Consider the following 23,259-nt stretch of genomic DNA (forward strand, 5'->3'; position numbering starts at 1 on the left):
GCGTTAGAGCATTAGTAAACCAAAACACTGGCTTTTTTGTTTCTGCAAAGAAAGCAGTTGGATTTTTTTTTTTTTGGGTGCATGATCTGTGAATCAAACCTGGGTCTCCTGCATGGAAGGCAAGCATTCTACCACTGAACCACCTGTGCACCTCATGGCTATTGGATTTTGATTGAAATTGCATTGACATGAATCTGTACATCGTTTTGGGTAGAATTGACATCATAACAATATTTTGTCTTCCAATCCAGGAACATGAAATGTCCTTCCATTTATTTAGACCTACTTTGATTTCTTTTAGCAACGCTTTGTTTTCTGTCCATATCCTTTACATTCTTGGTTAGATTTAGTCCTAGATATTTAATTATTTCAGTTTCTATTGTAAATGGATTTTTTTTCATGATTTCTTCTTCCAACTGTTCATTATTAGTGTATATAAACACTATCGATTTTTGGGTGTTGATCTTGTACCCTGCCACTTTGCTGAATTCATTTATTCACTCTAGGAACTTTGTTGTGGAGTTTTCAGGATTTTCTGTACGTAGGATCTGTTTCATCTGCAAATAGAGAAAGTTTTACTTCTTCATTTTCAATTTGGATGTCTTTTATTTCCTTATCTTGCCAAATTGCTCTGGGTAGATTTTCCAGCACAGTGTTAACTAACAGTGGCGACAGTGGGCATCCTTGTGTTGTTCTTGATCTTAAAGGGACAACTTTCAGTCTTTACCATTAATTATGATATTAGCTGTGGGTTTCTCATATATGACATTTATCATGTTGCGAAAGTTTCTTTCTATTCTTAGTTTTCTAAGTGTTTTATCTAGAAGAGGTGCTGGATTTTGTCAAATGCCTTTTCTGCATCAATTGAGATGATCATGTGTTTTTTTTCCTTTGTCCGGTAATATGGTATACTAAATTAATGGATTTTCTTAGTTTGAACTTCCCTTGCATTCTGAGATAAAACCTACTTGATCATGGTGTTTAATTCATTTAATGTACTGTTGGATTCTGTTTGCTAGTTTTTTTATTAATTAAAAAAATTTAACAACAAATGAACAGAAACATTCTTAACGTATGATCATTCCATTCTACATATATAATCAGTAATTCACAATATCATCACATAGTTGCATATTCATCATCATGATCATTTCTTGGAACATTTGCATCAATTCTGAAAAAGAAATAAAACGAAAACAGAAAAAAAAAGATTATACATACCATACCCCTTACCCCTCCCTTTCATTGACCACTAGCATTTCAGACTAAATTTATTTTAACATTTGTTCCCCCTATTATTTATTTATTTATTTTTAATCTTTAAAAAAAATTTATTTATTAATTAAAAAAATTTAACAAACTAAAACATTAACATATATAATCAGTAATTCACAATATCATCAGTTAGTTGCATATTCATCATTTCTTAGAACATTTGCATCAATTCAGAAAAAGAAACAAAAAGACAACAGAAAAAGAAATAAAATGAAAACAGAAAAAAAAAATTATACATACCATACCCCTTACCCCTCGCTTTCATTAGCATTTCATACTAAATTTATTTTAACATTTGTTCCCCCTATTATTTATTTTTATTCCGTATGTTCTACTCGTCTGTTGACAAGGTAGATAAAAGGAGCATCAGACACAAGGTTTTCACAATCACACAGTCACACTGTGAAAGCTACACCATTATACGATCATCATCAAGAAACATGGCTACTGGAACACAGCTCTACATTTTCAGGCAGTTCCCTCCAGCCTCTCCATTACATCTTGAATAACAAGGTGATATCTACTTAATGCGTAAGAATAACCTCCAGGATAACCTCTTGACTCTGTTTGGAATCTCTCAGCCATTGCCACTTTGTCTCAGTTCACTCTTCCCCCTTTTGGTCGAGAAGGTTTTCTCAATCCCTTGATGCTGAGTCTCAGCTCATTCTAGGATTTCTGTCCCACATTGCCAGGAAGGTCCACACCCCTGGGAGTCATGTCCCACGTAGACAGGGGGAAGGTGGTGAGATTGCTTGTTGTGTTGGCCGGAGAGAGAGGCCACATCCGAGCAACAAAAGAGGGTCTCTTGGGGGTGACTCTTAGGCCTAAATTTTAAGTAGACTTGACCTATCCTTTGTGGGGTTAAGTTTCATATGAACAAACTCCAAGACTGGGGGCTCAGCTTATAGCTTTGGTTGTCCACACTGCTTGTGAGAATATCAAGAATTCAACTTGGGGAAGTTGAATTTTCCCCTGTTCTCACAGTTCCCTGAAGGGGACTTTGCAAATACTTTTCCACTCACTGATCAAATCACTCTGAGATTCATCGGGCATCGCTCTGGACAAACCAACAAAATCTCATGTCCTACCCAAGGTTCCATGTACTTATGGTGTTCAACCAAGCTATCTACATAAGTTATATTAGGAAATGCACTAGTCAAAATATAAATTTTGTAGCAAATAAACATTTTTTGCTTTAGCTTCACACATAAGTTGACATTTTAAACTATTAATTACCATCTATTTTCAGCACCCTGCAGTAATGACATTCCTTTGTTCTTCCTTATGCAAAAACATTTTTAAAATTTGTGCCTTTAGTCACTATTATTATAATACACTCTAGGCATTCCTAGATTATACCATCTCAATCTTTATCTTCTATGTTTCTTTCTGATTTCATTTATGCCCTTGGAGACATTGTCCTGCAATTTTCTTTTCTTTTGGTGTCTTTATCTGGCTTTGGTATGAAAGTGATGTTGGCCTGATGGAATGAGTTAGGAAAAGGTTAAGCAGGACTGGTGTTAATTCTTTTTGAAATGTTTGGTAAAATTCTCTTGTGAAGCCATCTGTTTCTGGGCTTTTCTTTTTTTTTGGAGGTTTTGATTACTGATTCAATCTCTTTACTAGTTATTCTATTTCTTCCTGAGTCAGTAGAGGTAGTTTGTGTGGTTCTAGGAATTTGTCCATTTCATTAGGTAATTTAATTTGTTGGCATACAGTTGTTTTTAGTATGTTCTTATGGTCCTTTTTATTTCTGTTGGGTCAATAGTAATGTCCCTCTTTTCATGTTTGATTTTAGTTATTTTGTCTGCTCACTTTTTTTCTTTTCAGTCTAGCTAAAGGTTTGTTAATTTAATTGATCTTTTTAAAGAACCAACTTTTGGTTTTGTTGATTCTGCTTTTTTTCCCTAATTTTTTTCTCATTGTAGCTGTTTTCTTTTTTAAAATGCAATTTTATTGAGTTATATTCACATACCATGCAGTTCATCCAAAATATATGATCAGTGGCTCCCAGTATCATCACATAGTTGTGCAGTCATCACCACAATCAGTTTTAGAACATTTTCATTACTCTAATAATAATAATAATAATATAAAATAAAAATATGTAACATCCCATAGCTCTTATCCCCTCCCGCATTGCTGATCCCTAGTATTGATGTGGTACATTTGTTACTGCTGATGAAAGAATATTGCAATATTACTGCTAATTATAGTCTATAGTCTGCAGTGGGCATTTTCTCACATATACCGCTCTATTATTAACTCCTTGTAATGGCATTGTACATTTGTTCTAGTTCATGAAATAACTTTTTTATATTTGTACAGTTAATCACAGTCATTGTCCACCACAAGAATCACTGTGTTCTACATTCCCATGTTTTCACCTCGAAACCTTCTGGTGACATACATGAGTCGGAACTACCCCTTTCAGCCACATTCACTCCCGATTCAGCACTATTAATTATGCTCACAGTAATATGCTACTGACACTCCTCTCTGTTTCCAACATTGAGGTTCAATCTGGTTAAACATTCTGTACCTATTAAGCAACTGCTTCCCACTCTCTAACCTCGTTCTATCCCCTGGTAATCTATATTCTAGATTTTATGTCTATGAGTTTGCATATTATAGTTAGCTCATATTAGTGAGATCATATAATATTTGCCCTATTACGGCTGACATTTCACTCAGCCTAATGGCCTCAAGGTTTACCCATGTTGTTGCATGCTTCAGGACTTCTTTCTTTCTTACTGCCGAATCATGTTCCATTGTTTGTCTGTATTATATTTTGTTTATCCATTCATCAGTTAGTTGGCACTTGGGTTGCTTTTACCTTTTGGCAATTGTGAATAATGCTGCAGGAACATCAGTGTGCAAATATCTGTTGGATTTCCTGCTTTCAATTCTTTTGGATATATATCTAGAAATGGGATTGCCAGATCATATGGTAATTCTATATTTAACTTCCTGAGGAACCAGAAAGTTTTCCATGGCGGCTACCTTCCCACCAACAGTGAATGAGTGTTCCTATTTCTCCTCATCCTTGGAATACTCATTTTCTCTTTTTTAATAAACTATTCTCGATAGTTATTTATGGGTTGAAATGGTATGTCACATTTTTTTTTCGTGTGCTTTTTTGTCTTTTGTAGATCTTCTTTGGAGAAATGCCTATTCAAGTTCTTGTCCCATTTTAAAAGTGGGTTGTTTGTTTGTTTGTTTTTTTCTTTTTTTTTTTTACATGGGCAGGCACCAGAAATCGAACCTGGGTCCTTGGGCATGGCAGGCAAGCACTCTTACCTGCTGAGCCATCGTGGCCCACCCGGTTGTTTGTTTTTTTGCTGTTGAGTTGTAAGAGTTCTTTATAATATTTATTCTGAATATTAAACTTTTATCAGATATGTGACTTCCAAACATTTCCCCCCTGTCCTAGTTTGCTAGCTCCCGGAATGCAATAAACCAGAAACAGAATGGCTTTTTAAAAAGGGGAATTTAATAAGTTGCTAGTTTATAGTTCTAAGGCCATGGAAATGCCCTAATTAAAGCAAGTATATAAAAATGTCCAAATTAAGGCACCAACAAGAGGTTATCTTCACTCAGGAAAGGCCAATGATGTTTAGGGTTTCTCTCTCACCTGGAAAGGCCTATGTCGAACATGGCAACATCTGCTAGCTTTCTCTCCAGGCTTCTTGTTTCATGAAGCTCCCCCAGGGACGTTTTCCTTCTTCATCTCCAAAGGTCTCTGGCTGGGAGGGATCTCCTCCAGCCTCTCATCATTCTGAACCTTTCTCCAAAATGCTTCCTCTTTTAAAGGATTCCAGTTCTTAGTTGAGCAAGACCCACCTGGAAAGGGTGGAGTCACATCTCCCTCTAATACCCACAATTGGGCGAGCCACATCTCCTTGGAGATAACCTAATCATGGCTCCCACTTAACGTGCTGAATGGGGATTTAAAGAAGAGGCTGCCTCCACACGATGGGATCAGCATTACAACATGGCTTGTCTAGGGTACATAATCTTTTCAAACCAGCGCACCCCCATTTTTGTTTTTCATTTTCTTGGTAACTTTTTTTTCCCCATGGGCAGGCACCGGGAATTGAACCCCGGTCTCTGGCATGGCAGGCAAGAACTCTGCCTGCTGAGCCACCGTGGCCCGCCCATCTTGGTGAATTTTGATGCTCAAAAGTTTTTAATTTTGATGAAGTTTAATTCATCTATTTTTTCTTTTGTCGCTTGTGTTTTTGAGTGACGGGACTCTTGCCACGCGTCCCCTGGCCGTGGGCGAGGCTCTGGCCCAGGTTTTTACCTCACTGCAGGATCCCATCACAGTACCCCCCACTTCCACTCCGAGTCACACAGGAGGCACCTTATTGTGCAGGGTCCTCGGAGGGTGTTGTTGGAAGAGATGCTGGGAGGCTGGGGCTCCGGCAGGAGGGGCAAGCGCCACTAGGACCCCATGTCTTTATCCGGTGAAGTCGTGACCAGGCTGTGTTTGAGCCGCAGGTCTTTTTTAAAATTTTTTTAAGCGCCTGCGGGAGCTCCCTGCTTCTGCTTCTGTCTCCCCTGCCTGCCTCCCCCGAGTCATTCACTGTCCCTCTGCCAGCAGTATGATCCCCGCAGCCCCGGTTGCCAGGGAGTCTCACGGTTTGTTCCTCTTGGCCCAGGCTGGGGCTGCGGGGGGCGCACGGAGAGCCTCGGGGTGCTCTTTATCTCGGCCTGGTAGCGTCTCAGCATCGGGCGCTACCCTCACCCGGGGCCTGCCCTGCGCAAGCCTTCCTGGAGGAGGGGGGGCTTCAGGATTAGAGAGGGCTCTGGGTTTGAATTCTGCCGCTGCCACCCACCAGTCGTGTGCCCTCGGGCGAGTTCCTTATGTCTCCAAGCACCATTTCTTCACCAAGAAATTGGCACAGTTGCTAAGATTAAATGAAATAAACTGTATGACATACCCGGTTCATGAAAGGTACTCAAGAAGAGACCGCAGTTATTCTGGGCGGATGAAGACACTGAGGCAGGGCGAGCTTAAGTGGCTTGCCATAGTTAGATTTAATGTCAGAGCCAGGGCTAGAAGCCATGAGTTCTGACACCTAGTCCCAGCTGCTGCTGATCCCCTGCTAGGCAGAGCTCCTTCACTCCCCCCTTCCACCCCCTACCCCCAGTGCCTGGCCAGAGGCAATGTGGCTCCCATTCAGGAAACACCCACAAGACCCTTTCTTCTCCTTGCACCACCCAAACCTGCCTGCAGAGGGCGCTGCTGCCCGCCTCCTGGTCCATTCCGGTGGTGGAAGAAACCAGGTGAAGCTCTGCTAGGGGAATTGGGATTGACTCCGCTTCAAGGGAGCGGGCAGATGGAGGGAAGGAGGGGAGCTGGTTGGTGATTCTTTTAGTGAGAGTCTCCTTCAGACAGCCCCTAGTGTCCAAGTCTTTCTAAAGATAACTGTGGAGCCCCCAGTGATAAAGGAGGGATTGTAATGGATTTCATTTTAGTGCTTCTCACTGCATCAGAATCAGGTAGGAATCTGTATCTCTAGCAGATTCCCAGGTCCCATCCTGGAATGATGGAATAGGAATTTTAGCTCATGTGCCATAGCTCTGTACCAGGGGCTGCTCTGAGGCCTAAGCTTGTATCATCTCATTTACCTCTCCCAAAACCCTTGAGTTGGTAGTATTAGTGTCTCCATTTTATAGATGGGGGAGTCTGAGGCACAGAGAGGTTAAGTAACTTGCCCAAGGTCACACTGTGGGAAGCAGCAAGGCTGAGATTTGAGCCCATGCTCTTCAAGCCCCAGGCAGTTCTTATGCCCAGGGCATTTGAAAACCAATATTGTATTCCATTGGGCCAGTTTCCTTTCTTGTCTCTGTGCTTTCCTTTATTTATCATTACTTTGAATAGTTTGTTGTGCTTTTTTCTTTTACAAAGATAAGGCATTCTCATTTCAGAAAGCTTGGAAAATTCAGAAAAGCACAAAGAAGAAGAAAACTATGACCTGTTATCCTAACCCCTGCACATAATGGCCACAAACATATTGTTTATCCTGTTTTTTCCCACCCAGAAATTTACTGTAACTATTTTTCTATGCTGGTACATATACTTCTACCATGTACTTTTTATTGGCTGCAACATACTGTACTGTTGGGAGGTGCCGTGTTCCTTTAACTTACCCCCCCTATATGTAAGTGTTTTGCAGTTATGAGCACAATGTGCTGGGGACCGTTGAAAGAACAACTTTGCAGACATCTCTCATTTTTTTTTACTTGCACTGAAGTGGAATTGAAAGTGGAATTGCTAGGTCAAAGGGCATGCATATTAAAAGAAAGCCTTTCTACTGAAGCGTACTGTACATACAGAGAAGCACATGTATTTTAAGTGTACAGATTGTTGAATTTCTGCAAACATGACACACCTATATAAAACCAACACCCAGATCCAAAAACAGACTGCAGCCTGCATTATATAAACCCCCCTTGGCATGCACATTTTTAAGGCTTCTGATTCGTATGGTCAAATTCCCTCTAGCAAAGTTGTATTTTTGTCTCTTTTAATTCTCTTATCTAGGACTGAAGCACAAACTCTGCCTAAAAGCATAGCAGAAAGAAGAAACTTCTAGAGTCAGGCTGTGAGACAGGTGCCCTGATCCTCCCTTTCTGGGATAAGACGGACATCCCTCCAGGGTAGGGCTAGTCCAGGACTGAAATCAAGGGTCAGTCTGAGCTCTAAATAGTTTAAGAAGTTTTTAAAGAAGTAAGCCTTTGTACCTTCTTTAGTCTATAGCCACAAATTGTTAGCAGCTCTCTGTGGCCTGGCATTACTGAACAGATACGAATAAATTGTGCAATCATTGTACATCTGGGCCCTACTCTTGGAACCTGATTTTCACAAGCACCCCTCTTGCAATTATTTTGTCATCATCTTGCTTTTCATAACTTGTGCAATGGGAAATTCAGTCTAAGCCCCTGAGGTAATGTGCAGGAAAGTGACCTGTGGTCTGTAAATCACTAGACAGATGTTACATGTTGTTCCGTCCTCATTCCCAGGTGTGGATTCCTAACTGATGCGGACTTGCTGGCGCTGCCTGTCTGCTGTCCTGCGTTTCCTAGGAGATGAGAGCATATTTCTCTGCCCCTGTCCTTTATCCTCACTTGGCTTATACGGGAAGCAGAGCTAATATAGCCTCCCCTTTGATGAGAAATAAACTGAAGCCCCCAAAGAATAAGAGCTCCATGGGGTTGGTCCTGGGGCCAGCTCATGCAGTCTGGGGGTGGGGAAGAACCGGCTGAATGATCCAATGCCTGCTTCTTCGGGGCATCTGTTTCCTGAATTTCCTGTAACTGCCTCATTCCTGCGCCTGGGACGGGAGCTTGTCTCATCTTTCAGCTCCCACTAGTGGTGGTGAGGGCAGAGCTACCCAGGCAGAGGAAACCACACTGTCTCTTCCTTCCCTCCTGTCCCAGAGAGGCCAGGGACATGGTGGAGAGGCTGCTGCCCCCCAGGGACCTGGCCGCCTCTCCTCCTCTGGTCCGGGTCTGCTTTCTTGGCTCCATGTACCTCTAGAGCCCATGGAAGTTGTGCGGCCCTGGAGCTCTGCCCTAGGGTGGTCCTACCTGAGTGCCCACAGGCCTCCCTCCAGGGAAGCCTGGGCCTTGCGACCCAAAGCAGGGTCTGTTTAAGGGGTGAGGTGAGGCCTGGGAGAGAAGGAGTCCATCTGGCCAGGTATTGGAAGAACTCAGGCACCTGCTCTTCCTACATCCTCATTGCTTTCTTCAGACTGCTGAGCCGAACTTGGTGTTCAGGTCCTTGGTTTCCTTTCCTGCAAAATGGAACTCGGCATGTCTGTATGTCCCAGAATCAGCGGGGTAGCTTTGATCTGGGGATCAGTGTATGGAGCAGTGGCTAAGAGTCAGATCTACTGTACTGCCTCAGTGTCCCCATTTGTAAAATAGGGACAGCAGTGGTACCAGCTCAGAGGTGGTTGTGAGGTTGAAATGAACTTAATGTTAGGAGAGTGCTAAACTCAAACTCACGAACAGGGCTGCTGCCCCTGCCTTCCCTGGTCCCCATAGCCTGTCCTCATCTCTACTTGACCTCCAGGCATGGTGGGTCAGCTGAGGTCTGAGAGGAAGCGTGGCTGTGGTTGGTGGGAGAGGGAGGGCTGAGCCTGGCTCGCAGGCTGCTTCCCTTTTCTCTTGACTCACCGTCCTCAGAGAGTCTGCGTCCCCCCTGGTGCCCACCCCCACTCAGAGGAAGGAGGGTTGAGAGCAGAGGGGATGGGGAGCTGAGCAGGGTCGAGGGTGGGAGTGTGATCATAATGGAGCATTGGAACAGCCCCACAGTGGCGCTGGAGCCCTGTGCTAATTCGTTTCTAATGAATCTTGTGAGGTTGGCTGTAGTTGCCCCATATAAGAGGAGAAAATGGAGGCCCAGAGAGGTTAAGCCAGTTGCTTGAAGTCAAACAGCCACGAGGGGCTAGAGCCAGCCCCAAACTAGTTCTGCTTGATAACAAAGCTTGGGAGAGGGGGAACTGAGGAAAGGGGAGCAGGGGAATGGCTTTACAGGGAGCAAAATTAATAATAATTAATAATAACAAAGCCTGGGAGAGTGGGAACCTCCTCTCTCTTGGCTCCCACTCTGGGGGTCAGGTGGGATGGGGTTGTATTCTCCTGACCTCGCCAAGGTTCTTGGACCTGGTAGGGCAACAAGGAAGTCCAGGATGTTTTGATTGTGGTGCCTCCTCCTGCCAAAGCAGCCAGGCCATTGCTGCTTCTTGGCCAGGTGTCCAGATCTCATGGGTGGGTTTTGTGACTGCTAGGCAAGGGGCTGGAAGCCCAGGAAGGAGAAAGCAGGCTCAGGGTGGCAGCAGCTGAGGTCTTGACACGCAGTTCCCTGCCTGACCGTCAGCTGCCCTCCTCAGCTTCAGATGCCTGGGCTCGGGCCCAAGTTCTTGCTGGGTGCTGGGAACCCTCGGTCCGGATGACCTCATGCCTGGGCGTTCGTCTCTGTAGACTGGGAGGCCCTGTGTAAGAGCAGCTCTCGGCTTGGTGTCCCCTTCGGTGTGTGCGATGGATGGTGTTCACACATGGTGACACGTGTGGACAGATAAGAGCAGATAAGACGGGTGGGGTGTGGGGTGTGCCGAAACCTGGAGAGGCCGCAACCCCACCCCTTTTTCTTCACCCATGAAAGCACCGCAGAATGCACCGCCGTGCTGGGCTCGCCACAGGTTCCTTCTGATCGGTAAGAAAGTAAGTGATTGGCAAATGGAGTGTTGTTATTAGTAGCCCACGTGACCCCCACCCCAGCCATTCCTGGGTGGAGGCTGTGTCCGGCGGCGTATGCTGGGGAACTCTGACCCCAGCGCCGGGCATGGCGTACATCTGCTTGTCTGTCCTTGCCATCGTTCCAGCTCTTTATCTTAAAGAAATCCAACTCAGACTGGCTTTCGGAAGAAAGGGAATGTTGCCTCACATACACTCAGGGATCTCTCCGGCTTCTAGCATAGCTGGGTCCAGAAGTTCAGATGATGTCATTAAACTTGGATCTCTTCCTGTTTTCCCGTCTCTCAATTCTCTCCCCTTCCTCTGGATTGGCTTTATTTTCTCTCACCCCCTCCGCAGCCAGCCCTGGGCTTCCATCCTGCGGCTCAGCAACCCTAGGGAAAGAGAAAACATTTTGGGATGCAGTCTTGTTGGCTTAGCTCTCGTGCGCATTCCTGAGCCAGGTACCGCGGCCAGGAGACGGGAAGGCCCGGTCTGGCCAGGCTCGGTCCGGTGCGCCTGACCCCAGGGGCGAATTAAGCCCCGAGGTGTTTTTCTCAGAGGGAGGAGAAATGGATGTGCAGCAGGTGGGACCTGAGGAGTCCACGATACCTGTGGTGTGTCTCTGGAGTGGCAGAAGTGGGGCTGAGTGTGCAGTGGTGCAGAAGGCGTGAGAGGCACTCGCTGCCCTCTGGGATGGATGCCTGGCCCAGAAGCTGGCGGGTCTGAAGCACCTAGAGCATGAACCAGCTGATCCTTCCTTTCCGGGATGTAGATCGGGGTGGAGGGTGAGGCCTGGACCAAAGGACTGCCCCGACTCCTGCTGGGGTGCCAACTATCTTGGAGGGAGGGATCCCCCATATGACCCCACCCCAGGCCTGAGCTACATGCCTCAGCCTCTCCTATTGAACTTCCTGAAGCTCAGGTAGCTTTCCATGCTGCAGAGGAGGTGAGAAGATAGCAATCCCTGTGCCCTTTGCCTGAGACCAGGGGGTTGGCCCTTTGGCACCCCAGCTTGGAATCCCTCCACGTGCTCAGCGTGGCAACAGCCTCACACAGGAAACAGCAGGGAGGGTCAGCCAGAGAGTGAGGCCCAGTGGAAGCAGCCACAAGCTTTATTGCCCTTTCTTCACTGTTTGGGAGCAGGGCGGGGACCTGGCACCCATCTGGGTCCACCTACTCCAGTGTCTTCTGTACTGAAGTGTACAGAAGAAGGTACACTCTTCTAAGGGGCTGTGGGCACACTGAATGCCAGTCACCAGTGAGTGCCTGCTGCACCTGGCATGGTCAGCACTGGTGCAGGCAGAGAGGAGGGGGTTCCTGAGTCTAGCTGGAAAGACAGATGCTCTCCAGGTGCTGCTCCTCCACTGCTGGCGCAAAGCTCGGCACTGCTGGAACCTCTGTCTGGACATTCAGGAAGGCCTCCAAAGTGCAGATCTGTGCCTGTGTGTGTGTGCGTGTGCACATGTGGATGTTTTCTCTTCCTCTATTTTTTTTTTTTGTTTGTCTTTTGCATGGGCAGGCACCGGGAAGTGAACCCGGGTCCCCAGCATGGCTGAGCCACTGTGGCCCGTTCCCTTATGAATGTTTTAATGGGTGTGCGGGTAATCTGGATGCGGGCCTGGGTGGTTACGTGTGAGTGGATGTGTGTGGGCGTGTGCCCGTATGGCGACGATGAGTACGTAGATGAGACGTCTGCGTGTGAACCTGCGTGTGAGCGTGCGTTTGTGCACCTGTATCTAACGGCACCCCCATGAGCATGTGTGTGGCTCTGTGTGCGTGCACACTTAGGAGCATTGTGCCCACAGGTGCAATTACTCCTTGGGTGGCTGGTTCATCTGGCACGTGCTGCAACTTGGTGGCGTGGGAAGGCAGAGGTCCCCGTATCAGGCAGACTCAGGGAGTGCGTGTGAGGGGCCCCATTGTGCAGGGCTCCCCGGGGCTTGCAGCCAGGTCCCTCCCTCCCAGGCATGCCTGTGGGAACCCTTGAGTTTTGGGAAGCCAGGGCTGCGTGGGGCCAAGCTGCCAACTTGGGCTGTGGTGCAATCTGCCAGCTGAGCCCCTTCCGGAGGTGTGGGTTCCTCTGGGTGTGGGGAAGCTGCCCTCTGTGACCTCCCCTGCCTGTCTTGGTGCCTCCCCTCTGGGGGCAGGACACATCTCCCGGGCCTTGAGCCTCGCCCACAGGAAGTGCAGGGGCAGGCTGCTGAAATGGGGGTGTGCCTCGCTGGGCTCCCTGCCCTTCACCGGTGGCCTGTTGACCCCGCTGCACCACGGCCCTCTCGCTGACTGCCCGGGGGGCATCACCGGGACCCGCGGCCCTGCGGCCACAGTCATGTTTGGCAGGAAGCGCAGCGTCTCCTTTGGGGGCTTCGGATGGTGGGTGCCAGCCGGGACGGTGGTTGAACGGGTGGGAGCAAACGCAGACGCGGAGTCTGCTTGAGCGTCTTGGCTGCCAGGGGAACAGAGGGGCGCAGCTATGCCCGCCACCTGGTTCTGCTCGGAGGTGCTTTTGGACCACGGGGCAGCTGTAAGAGCCTGGTGTGTGAGAGGTGGCATCAGAGACTGCCAGCTTTTCCTCACTGTCCCACAGCCACTATCTTCTGGGGGATCCAGAAGGTCGGAGCTCGGTGTCGGTGTGAGTGCGCCTGTGTGTGACTGTGGTTGGGTGGGTGGGTCTCTGGGTCGGTGTGTTCCTCTAGACGGGTGTGCATGCCTGCGATTACTTATGAGTGGGTGCTTGCCTGGGGCTGTGCGTGCATGAGTGCCTGGGGCTGTGCGTGCATGAGTGCCTGGGGCTGTGAATGCATGAGTGCCTGGGGCTGTGTGTGCCTGAGTGCCTGGGGCTGTGCGTGCCTGAGTGTGTGGGGCTGTGAGTGCCTGAGTGCCTGGGGCTGTGCGTGCATAAGTGCCTGGGGCTGTGTGTGCATGAGTGCATGTGTTTGTGACCCTGTGTCAAGTCTGTGTATGAGTTGTGTGGGTGTGCCTAGCGTGTGACCACGTGTGCACTTCTGTGTTCTGAGTAGGTGCTGGTCTGTGCTTCTGGCTTTCCATATCATGTCTGTGCATGTGTGTTGTGCTCCTGTGTCACGGTTGTGGTGGCAGGGGAGTCTGTGGCCCGTGGAACTTTGGGGCTGCTTCGTCTTTGAGGGGGTGTTGGGGAGAGGGGGGCCTGTCTCTGAGGTCCCCATCTCGGCATCCAGTCCTGGCTCTCTCCCAGCCTGAGCAGCTGACTCTGCGCTCCAGCCTCTTGTTTGGCCTTCTGGGCCATCATTTGTCCCTAAGCTTCTCTCTGGGACAAGGGAGGAGACTCTTTTTCTCCCAGGGGGCTAGGAAGTGGGGAAACTGATGTTAGTTTTTTCTGGTGACCAGCTGCTGGTAGCTTCTCCGCAGCTGGGGAGTGGAGTCTAGTGGTTTTATCGTGTTTCCTTTCAGCTTCTGAGCCTGGGGCATTGTCAGAGAAAAGGTTACTGCTGCCGGGGGGTGTCCAGGTGTGGAGTTGGTGGGCTAATGGGGGACATAAAAAGCAAAGCAGAGAGTGGGAAGCTCAGAAGGGCTGGGAGGAGATGGGCTCTGTTAATTACCCGCTTCTGTATGTGTGTAGCTTTTCATTTTCCTCATCCTCCTCTTTGAAAGCCCTTTGCCATCCACCCTCTGGCAGGGGACAATTAGGGTACTCCATATTGGTAGATGGGGGCAGTAGAGACGAGATGATGCCTCGGTGTCTCAGCGTGGCCCGATGTCTGCTCATCGCCCTCCCTGAGCCTGGGCCAAGGGCCTGCTGCCTGGTGGGCTCTGGGTTCGAATCACAGTCTGCTTCCCAGTCCGGGTCCGAGCATGGGTATGTGAGGCTCGAGGGCAGGGCCAGGCACTGAGATTTGTGGTCTCAGGGAGGCATGGAACAGATAGACAGACTGGCTTCAGAAACTCACCTTTGCAAGGTTCCAGGTCTCCTAGAGTCCTGGAAGAGATGGTAGTCTAATTTCATCCCAAAGGAAACTCCCAGCCCTGGGTAGCAGTGTCATGTATTGGGACCACACTCCTGAGGCTGAGGCGAGGCTGGCCCTGAGCTTTGACACTGGGCAGGTGAGGGGAAGGTAGGAGTGCGGCCCCCATGGCTGCCTTTCAGGGAAGACGAAGGTGGGGAGGGGACCTCGTGTGTCCCAGAGACCCTGTGGGCCAACCACAGTGTCCGCTGGCTGTGGGTCCTGTGAGGCAGGACCTGCCCCGTCCTCTTCACCCGTCCTTTCTCTCTGAGACATGTGGGCAGTGCTGGGCACACGGTGCCTGCTATGCCCATGCTACAGAGGGACTAAGCGAGGTGTTTTGCTCATGGTGGGCATTTGGCCGGGGCCCATTGAGTTTGAGGGGACAGCAGGGCCTTTTGGTGGGCTTGGAGGATTGGGGTGGTAGGAGAGAGGCTAGACTGGCGATGTGGTTTGGGCATCATCTGGGGATGGTTCTTAACTGGGGGCTAAAATGCAGATTCCCAGAGCCCTGGCCTACTCCAGGCAGATGCACAGGCTCTCTGGGGGTGGCATTTAAAAATCTCCACTGGATACCAGGGTGGGCGGTCACTAGCATTAGAGGTAGACAAGGTGATGATGGGGAATGGGAAGGGAGAGGGGAGGGAGGACAGATGGCAGCAGGGAGCTTCCTGAAAGGAAAAGCCCAGCCTTGCAGCCCTTGGCCCTGCCAAAGCCACAGGCCCTCCCCCCTCCTGGGGCCACACCCTGGTGTGAAAACCCGGGTGAGGTTCCCAGAGCTGCCCCGGAGCTGGGGCTACTGTGCGGATGCCTGGGCCGCTGCAGGTATCTGGATGTGAGCACAGGGACAGGCGCTGCTGTGACCCCGAGCACCGGCAGGCAGTGTGGTGGTCAGAGCTGGCCAGCCTGGGGCCACGAGGGCACCATTGCAGGAATCTGACCTGGGTCCTAGTGCCGGCCTCACGGTGACTCACTCAGGGACTTGGATAGGACCTTCCCTGCTCTGGGTCTCAGTTTCCCTGTATGTAAACGGGGAGATCTACCTTTCCCGCAACACAGGGATGCTGTGAGAATTAAAAGCACAACTCTGAGAAAATGTAAAACGTGAGGGCACATTATTTGGGATTGCAATCAGATTGCTGTGGGTTACAAATATGACAGCAGGAGGTGGGGGATCTGGTGTCTGTGTCCAGTCTGCCCCGGCTGGTGGGTTGAATGGGAGGGGACTGGGGTCTGATCCCACTGGGAGTGGGATGAAAACCTCAGGCACCAGTAATGGAAACCCCAAGGAAGAGGGCCCAGCGGCGGGGCTGTGTGTGTGTGTGGGGGGGGGCGGAAAGAAACTGGGAGGGACAGGGCTGGGAGCCTGGAGGGTGGGCTTGCTTTGCTCTTAGGAACTGAGATCAGAAGGTGCTGGGGGCTCCTCACAGTGAAAGATTCCCACCCCCAGCTTGGGTCCTCACCCTGTGCCTCCTGACACCTCTGCCCTCTCGCTGCTGGCTCCGTTAATCATTTGTGTAGGAAACTTGTGATGCAGCTGAACTGGCTAGACAGGGGTGGCCAAAAAAACTTCCCAGGGTTTCAGGCATCCTGGAGGTGGTGGTGATTTTAGTGATCCTGCTGGTGGTGACACTAAGAGCGATGGCGAAGCTGACCGGGGCAGCACTGGTAGGGTGGTGACACCGTAGGTGACGACCCCTAGACAAGAGGAGAGACAGAGAGCGGGAAGGTTGCCTGCCTCTTTGTCTCTGGAGAGGGGGAAGGCTCCCCCTCTCCTTTTTTTTTTCACCAGCCAGAAGGGCTGGCATATGCAAGGGGTAAAAATAGCTGCTTAGCAGCATCGCCTTGTCTTCCAGCAAGGGTGGGCTCAGGTTGGGGGCTGAGGAGCCGGCTTCCAGGACAGTCTGCAGCAAATCTGGTCTTCCCTGCTCTGAGCTCCTGTGCCTGATAGAATCCACCTGCCAATTCACCCTGGAGCCTCTTGTCCCAGGAGTGGGGTCTACCTCCTTTGGGTGGCCTGGCAGCTCCCTGACCAGGAGTTGCTCCGGTGCTGGGGGGGCTGGCAGTGTTTGCATCTTCCCCAAGCAGCAGCCCAGGAAGTGACCATGTGTTCACTGTCTAGCCACCAGTGGCTGACAGAGCTGGGCTGCAGCGTTCTCTTGTCAGGTCGGGAAAGTGGGTAGTGAAGGGGGAGACTACATACAAAGTGTTAAGTCCCTGTGGCTGGGGTCAGATACCTGGAATCAAACTGATTTGACCTTTCTCAGCCTCAGTCTCTTTACCTCTAAAATGGGGAGAATAATAGAACGGGTCTCACAGGTTATGTGTGGCCCCATCCTCCCTGAACTTTAACAGTCCCCCTTTTCCTGGGCTGGAAGTGAACTCCCCTTTTTAGCAGCTATCCCCTGCCAGTTCTTGATATCTGGTGGTCTGGGTTGGCCCAGGGCCCCCTGCCCTGTGGATGCCAGGTAGGAGTCTTTGTCCCCAGCACTGACTGAAGCCCTTGTTTTTCCTCTTGGCAGGATCGACAAGACCATGCTGGCGAGTTTGAAGGTCAAGTGAGTAGCCACTTCCTGTTCTGTAAAACTGGGGCCCTTGTTTCTCCACGTACTGCGGGAAGCATGAGTGAGGCTGCAGTGTTTGTCAGAGTCTCCATTTGAATCCAGGAGCTTCCAGATTGAAGAAGCCTGGACTTGGTACCAGAGGATGGGGATGTGGGTGGTGGGTGTGACTTTGAGGACACAAGCTCAGGGTATTAGAAAGTTATCTGCGTGTCTTCTAGCACCTGAATTTCTAATTGAAGCCCCATTCTATCGGGTTGTCTTTCTGACCTCCCCTACGTACCTGAACCCCAACCAGCTCTAGAACCTCACAAAACGCCCTGTCATCAGTGCGTGTTTGTGGGTGGGGGCTAGGGAAGGTGGTCAGCTGGGCACTGAGTCATCTGTTACCAGACATATGTCATCCTGGTCAGCATGGCCCCGGGGCTGTCTGAGACCTGCATGCTAGATTCAGGGTCTGGGAATTATTCAACGAGTATGCTCGTGATTTTGTCTGCCTCAGTTTGTCATGTGTCCCCTGGTCTGTCTGGGGAAGCCCCGAGCAGACCCACCTCTCTCCTAGAACCCCTGGACCTCTCTTATCTCATTACTTTGTCCCTTTTCTCTCTGTGTTCCTGGCCAAACTATTTCCTCTGCATCCAGATCGTCGCTCCCCTTTGAGTTTTAAAGAAAGTCTAGCCTACTTCCCCCTTCCTCCCTCCCTTTGTGACAAGGGGTACTGACTGTCCAGTTGGTACAACTGAATGAACTGGAGGAGGGAAATTCAAGGAGAAAAAAAAAAAGCATTAGTCACTACCTCAAAATATGATCCTGCCACATGTGAATTAGCTTGTGCATGAAAAATTCTCCTAGTGAGTTGCTTCTTTCGAAGGCAGCTCTGCTTGCTGCAGCTCCCTTATCTCAGAGGAAAGGGTTTCCAGGCTGGTTTTCTCCCTCTGGTATGCCATTCAGTTGCCAGCACTGACCATGTATTCTCTGCAGGCACGTCCCCAGGCAAGTCCCAGCCAGTCTTAAGGATTGGCAGGTTGGCATGGAAGTTTCCCATTCTGGTTTGTTCTGCCCAGAAGAGTGGAGATGGGGCCATTAGAAGGGCTGGGGTGGAGGTAAACTGGCCCTGCCATCTAAGAGCTTTTAGCCTCTCTGTAGAGTTGATGCCAGGGGTGTCGTAGGAGCAGTCCCAGAAAACTGCAAGGTAGAGGTGGCTTTTAAAGAGGCTGTTAGAGATGGGGTGGGACAGTGGACTTACCTGTGCTTGAGCTGGGTTGACATGGGGTGTGTGTCTCAGTGCAGCCCTGCACTCAGGGCAAGCTGCTCTTGGGCAAGATGCCTAACTTCTTTGGGCTTCAGTTTCCTTGTCTTTTGTCCAATGGCCTTCCCAGAGCTTTCTACAGCTTCTTGCATATTGGATGAGATGGTAGGCATGAAAGAAGAGTTACTAAGGGGTGTAGGGTGGTAGGAATGTATCTTTCGGTGCTGTCCTGGGACATCTAGTTGGATTTTGCAAGCATTTATTTATGGCCAGTTTTATATTTTAACTGATAAAGATGCCGTTTGTAACCCAGAAGGGCACTAGATATAGGGTGGAGTGAAGGCTGGGAGCATGGACTGTTCTTAGGATTGGGGTCCCAGTGGGGTCTCTGGGTATTTGGAGGGGCAGTCTGAAGGCTCAGCACTGGGAAAGGAGTAGTGAGACGGTGGTTTAGGTGGTGTGCAGGGCCACCGTCTTGGTTAAGACTCTTTGGCTGACCAAAACAGAAACCCTGTGTAATCTGGTTAAGCAAAAAATGGAAGTTATGGAAGAGATTTCAGTGTGTTTCAGAGAGAACAAAAGGAGAAAGTGGAGCTCGCTCAGGAGAGGTTTAACCAGGAAACCATGTGTGTGCACAAATATTTTTTTTTTCTGCGTTGACCTAGAGGTGACTGGATTTGGCCACCCCATAATAGCAGCCCTCTTTCCTGAGTTTACATCTTCTCTGTTTAGGTAGACAGCTAGAATTGCATCCCGATTTCTAACTTCCTTAAGGAGAGAGTTTCTAAAAAGAAATGAAAGAAGACCTAAATAAATGGAAAAACATACCATGTTCATGGATTGGAAGACAATATTGTTCAGTTGGCAGAGCTACCCAGATTGATCTATGGGTTCAACACAATCCCTATGAAAATTTGAAATTACTTCTTTGCAGAAATGGACAAATTGACTCTAAAATTCATATGGAAATTCAAGCATAATTTTGAGAAAGAAGAACAAGATGGTGGGACTCACAGTTCCTGACTCCAGAACTTACTGTAAAGCTACATTCAGGAAGACAGCATGGCACTAGGATAAAGTTAGGTCGGTGGACTAGAACTGAGAGTCCAGAGTTGAATCTTCACATTTATGGTCAACTGATTTTCAACACGAGTGCCAAAACAATGCAATGGGGGAAAAAGTACTTTTTTTTGACAAATGGGGTTGGAACAACTGGATATCCACATGCCAAATAATGAAATTGGACCCCTATCTCATACTATATAAAAAAAATGAACTCAAAAGGGACCAAAGACCTAAATGTAAGTGCTAAAATTGTAAACTTTTAGAAGAAAACAGGAGCATAAATCTTTGTGAACCTATATTAGGCAATGAATTCTTAGTTATGACATCAAATGCACTAACAACCAGATTAAAAAATAGATAAATTGGACTTCATCAAAATTCAGATCTTTTATGCACCAATGAACTCAAGCAATAAAATAAAATAAAATAAACCCCACAGAATCAGAGTATTTATAAGTCATGTATCTGATAAGTGATTTGAATCTAAAATATATGAAGATATATGAAGAACTAAAAAAACCAAACTCAATTAAAAATTGGAAAAGGACTTGAATTGAAATTTCTCCAGAGAAGATGTACAAATGGACACTAAACATATGGATGGGTGCTCAGTACTATTAACTATCAGGGAAATGCAAATTGAAATCATAATGGTATATCATTTACTTACCAGGATGGCTGTAATAAAAAAGGCAGATAATAATTGTTGGCAAGGATGTGAAGACATCGGAACCTTCCTGCATTGCTGCTGGGAGAGTAGAATGGTGCGGCTTCTCTGGAAAACAGTCTGGCAGTTCCTAAAAAAGTTAAATATAGAGTTATATAGCCAAGCAATTCCAGAAGGTATGTACCCGAGAGAGATAAAAACATATGCACAGAAATTTGTACACAAATATTCACAGGAGCATTATTCATAATAGTCAATAAGTGGAACAACTCAAATGTCCATCAGCTGATGAGTGGATAAAGACAACAAGGTGTTGCCCCACGAGGGAATATTATTTGGCAATGAAAAAGAATGAAGTCCTTCAACATGGATAAACTTTGAAGACATTATGCGAAGTGAAAGGAGCCAGTTGCAAAAGACCAGATATTGTGTGGTTATGTTTATATGAAATGTTCAGAATGGGTAAATCCATAGAGACAGAAAAGTAGATTAGTGGCCTAGGACTGGGGGGAGGGTTAAGGGAAAAAGGGGAGTGATTACTAAAGGGTATGGGTTTCTTTCCGGGGTGATGAAAATGTTTTGGAATTAGTGAAGATGGTTGCACAACTCTGAGTGTACTTAAAAAAACCATGGAATTATACCCTTTAAAAGGGTAAGTTGTGTGTATGTAAATTATAGCTCAATAAAGCTGTTAAAAGAGGAGAGAAAGAATATGATTGGCCCAGCTTGGGTCTGCTGTGTTTAGTTGGAAGGATGGGGCTATATGGGTGAAAGCTTAGGTGGGAGGGGTTAGTTCTCAGAGAAGGGAGATGTGTCGTGGGCTGGGCAGACAGCAGAAGAGGTTTTATGCTGCCCCCACCCCCACTACTCCTGGGACTAAAAGGAATATCAGCAGCCCACCCTCCGCTCACCCTCTGGTGACTAATATGGAATTTTGCCCAGATGGGCAGGGTGTAGCTCTGCAGGCCGGCAGGCCAATTAGATAGCCAACTGCATGCTGCTGGGGCTCTCCCAGGAACTGGATGCCTTTTTACTTCTACCTCTGCAGGATGAGGCATCTTTCTTAGACATCCACACTCCTGTCTTGGCTCCCTCCCCAGGGACCTGGTGTCCCTGTCTGAGGATATTCAGTCGTGCAGTTCCTGGCCGTGCCCTTCAGTCATGAAGCTCTGATGATGGGTGTTCTCACCTCCCCTTTACTGAGCACTTACTGCATACTCAGATTTCATTGCGCAGTTTCACTGGGGCTTCACAACCACCTCATGAATCAGGTACTGTTGCTCTCTGCATTTTATGGAAGAGAAAATAGAGGCTTTGCAAGGTAAGGTCACTTGCTTATGGTCATTCAGTGGGTAAGTGATGGAGATGGGTGTTGAGTCCAGGACTGACTTCTTGGCTGGTTCAGTCCAGGGTGGAGCTGTGTTCTGAGCACCTCCCTGCACCTCCCTTTCTGTCCCATTCTCTCTCCCAATGTGTGCAGGAGGCTGTGTGTAGAGAGAGTCTGTGTGTCTTGGCCACAGAATGTATCATTGTTTCTACAGTACCTAGGGAGAGGGGTGCCCGGTTCCCATCCTCCTCCTGGAGGCCCAGGTTGAGCAGGGTCTGGGTGCTTCAGTGACGAGCACCTTCAGAGGCAAAGACTTAAGTGCACTGAGGCTGCAGGGAACATGAGGCCACACGGGAAAACTGGAGAGGGGCAGCGGTGGCAGTTCCATGTAGGAAAGAGAGGTCTGGAATGTGAGTTGGGATGCCCAGGTTATAGCCCTTGGCTGACCAATGGCACATTGTCAACCTCTCTGGGCCTCAGTTTCCCCATCCGTAAAATGGGAGAGTTGGACCAGTGTCCAATCTGTTCTCTTTTAGCTTTGACATTCTGGAAGTTTACAGTTCTGGCTTCTGTCCTTTTGTATTTCCATCAGGACCTTGACGATGGTTGGGTGCTCGCTGTCGAGTAAATGAACGCCTGCACGAATGAATGTCTTTACGAACAAGGGCTCTGTATACGTGGGCTCTGGCTCCTTAGGGCCTAACAGTACCTAATACATAGAAGATGCTCAGTCTCTATTTGCAGAGTGAATCACTTATGGATTGTCATGCTTGGCCCATCACGTGCAGGAGAAGGGATGGTGTGCTGGTTTGAAAGGAAGTATACCCCCTAAGAAAAGCCATGCTTTGATATAAATCCCATTTCTTAAAGGTAGAATAATCCCTATTCAATACTGTATATTTGAAACTGTAATGAGATCATCTCCCTGGTTGATGTGATTTAGTTAAGAGTGGTTGTTAAACTGGATTAGGGGATGACATGTCTCCACCCATTTGAGTGGGTTTTGATTAGTTTCTGAAGTCCTATAAAAGAGGAAACATTTTGGAGAATGAGAGATTCAGAGAGATTCAGAGAGAGCAACACTACAAAGCAGAGAGTCCACCATCCAGCGACCTTTGGAGATGAAGAAGGAAGACGCCTCTCGGGGAGCTTCATGAAACAGGAAGCCAGGAGAGAAAGCTAGCAGATGACGCCGTGTTCGCCATGTGCCCTTCCAGCTGAGAGAGAAGCCCTGACTGTGTTCGCCATGTGCCTTCTCACTTGAGAGAGAAACCCTGAACTTCATCGGCCTTCTTGAACCAAGGTATCTTTCCCTAGATGCCTTAGATTGGACATTTCTATAGGCTTGTTTTAATTGGGACATTTTCTTGGCCTTAGAACTGTAAACCAGCAACTCATTAAATTCTCCCTTTTAAAAGCCATTCTGTTTCTGGTATATTGCATTCCGGCAGCTAGCAAACTAGAACAGATGGAGAGAAAGCAGGTGGAGCTTTCTCCAGCCTTTTTTGGAGGCTGACTTGGGACAGGGTCCCTGTCTGCAGTGGTTGAGTCATAGCCCAGAGGTAGGGTCAGGTGTTGGGGGTTTGGCCATGAACTTTCATGGAGCAGCCTACAGAAGGGGAGGACCTGAGCCTTTCCTGCACTCCCTTTTGCTTTCTCCTGCTTTCCCTCCTCAGAGAACCCTGCTTCCTTGCTGAAGGAAGAGGCATGTGCGTGTGTCTGCTGTGTGGCCTAATCTGGGCCATAGTAACTGAGTGAACCTGAGGATGGTGCCGTGTGCTCTGTCTCCACTGCCAGGGTACGGTTTCGTGCACACTCCCCATGATGGGGAAATCTAGAATCCATTGCTCTGTGGGAGAAAGGATCCAACTTTATAATTGGTG

The 23,259-nt window shown here is 48.2% G+C and overlaps 1 protein-coding gene across 4 annotated transcripts in view; it reads left to right on the forward strand.

The window, feature by feature from the left end:
* RAP1GAP2 (RAP1 GTPase activating protein 2) overlaps positions 1-23,259 on the forward strand; it is a 232,699-nt gene that overhangs the window by 32,185 nt on the left and 177,255 nt on the right. For 2 of the 4 annotated variants that reach the window (XM_077165546.1, XM_077165548.1), the window contains exons 1-2: positions 12,729-12,900; positions 17,030-17,065. In XM_077165546.1, coding sequence (XP_077021661.1) covers positions 12,857-12,900; positions 17,030-17,065 — 80 coding nt within the window. In that variant the 5' untranslated portion in view covers positions 12,729-12,856. Of the gene's footprint in view, positions 1-10,263; positions 10,505-12,728; positions 12,901-17,029; positions 17,066-23,259 lie in introns of those variants that run through there. The other 2 variants (XM_077165549.1, XM_077165552.1) reach the window with 2 other exon arrangements.

Source organism: Tamandua tetradactyla, chromosome 6, assembly GCF_023851605.1.
Source record: "Tamandua tetradactyla isolate mTamTet1 chromosome 6, mTamTet1.pri, whole genome shotgun sequence".
Classification (NCBI taxonomy): Eukaryota; Metazoa; Chordata; class Mammalia; order Pilosa; family Myrmecophagidae; genus Tamandua; species Tamandua tetradactyla.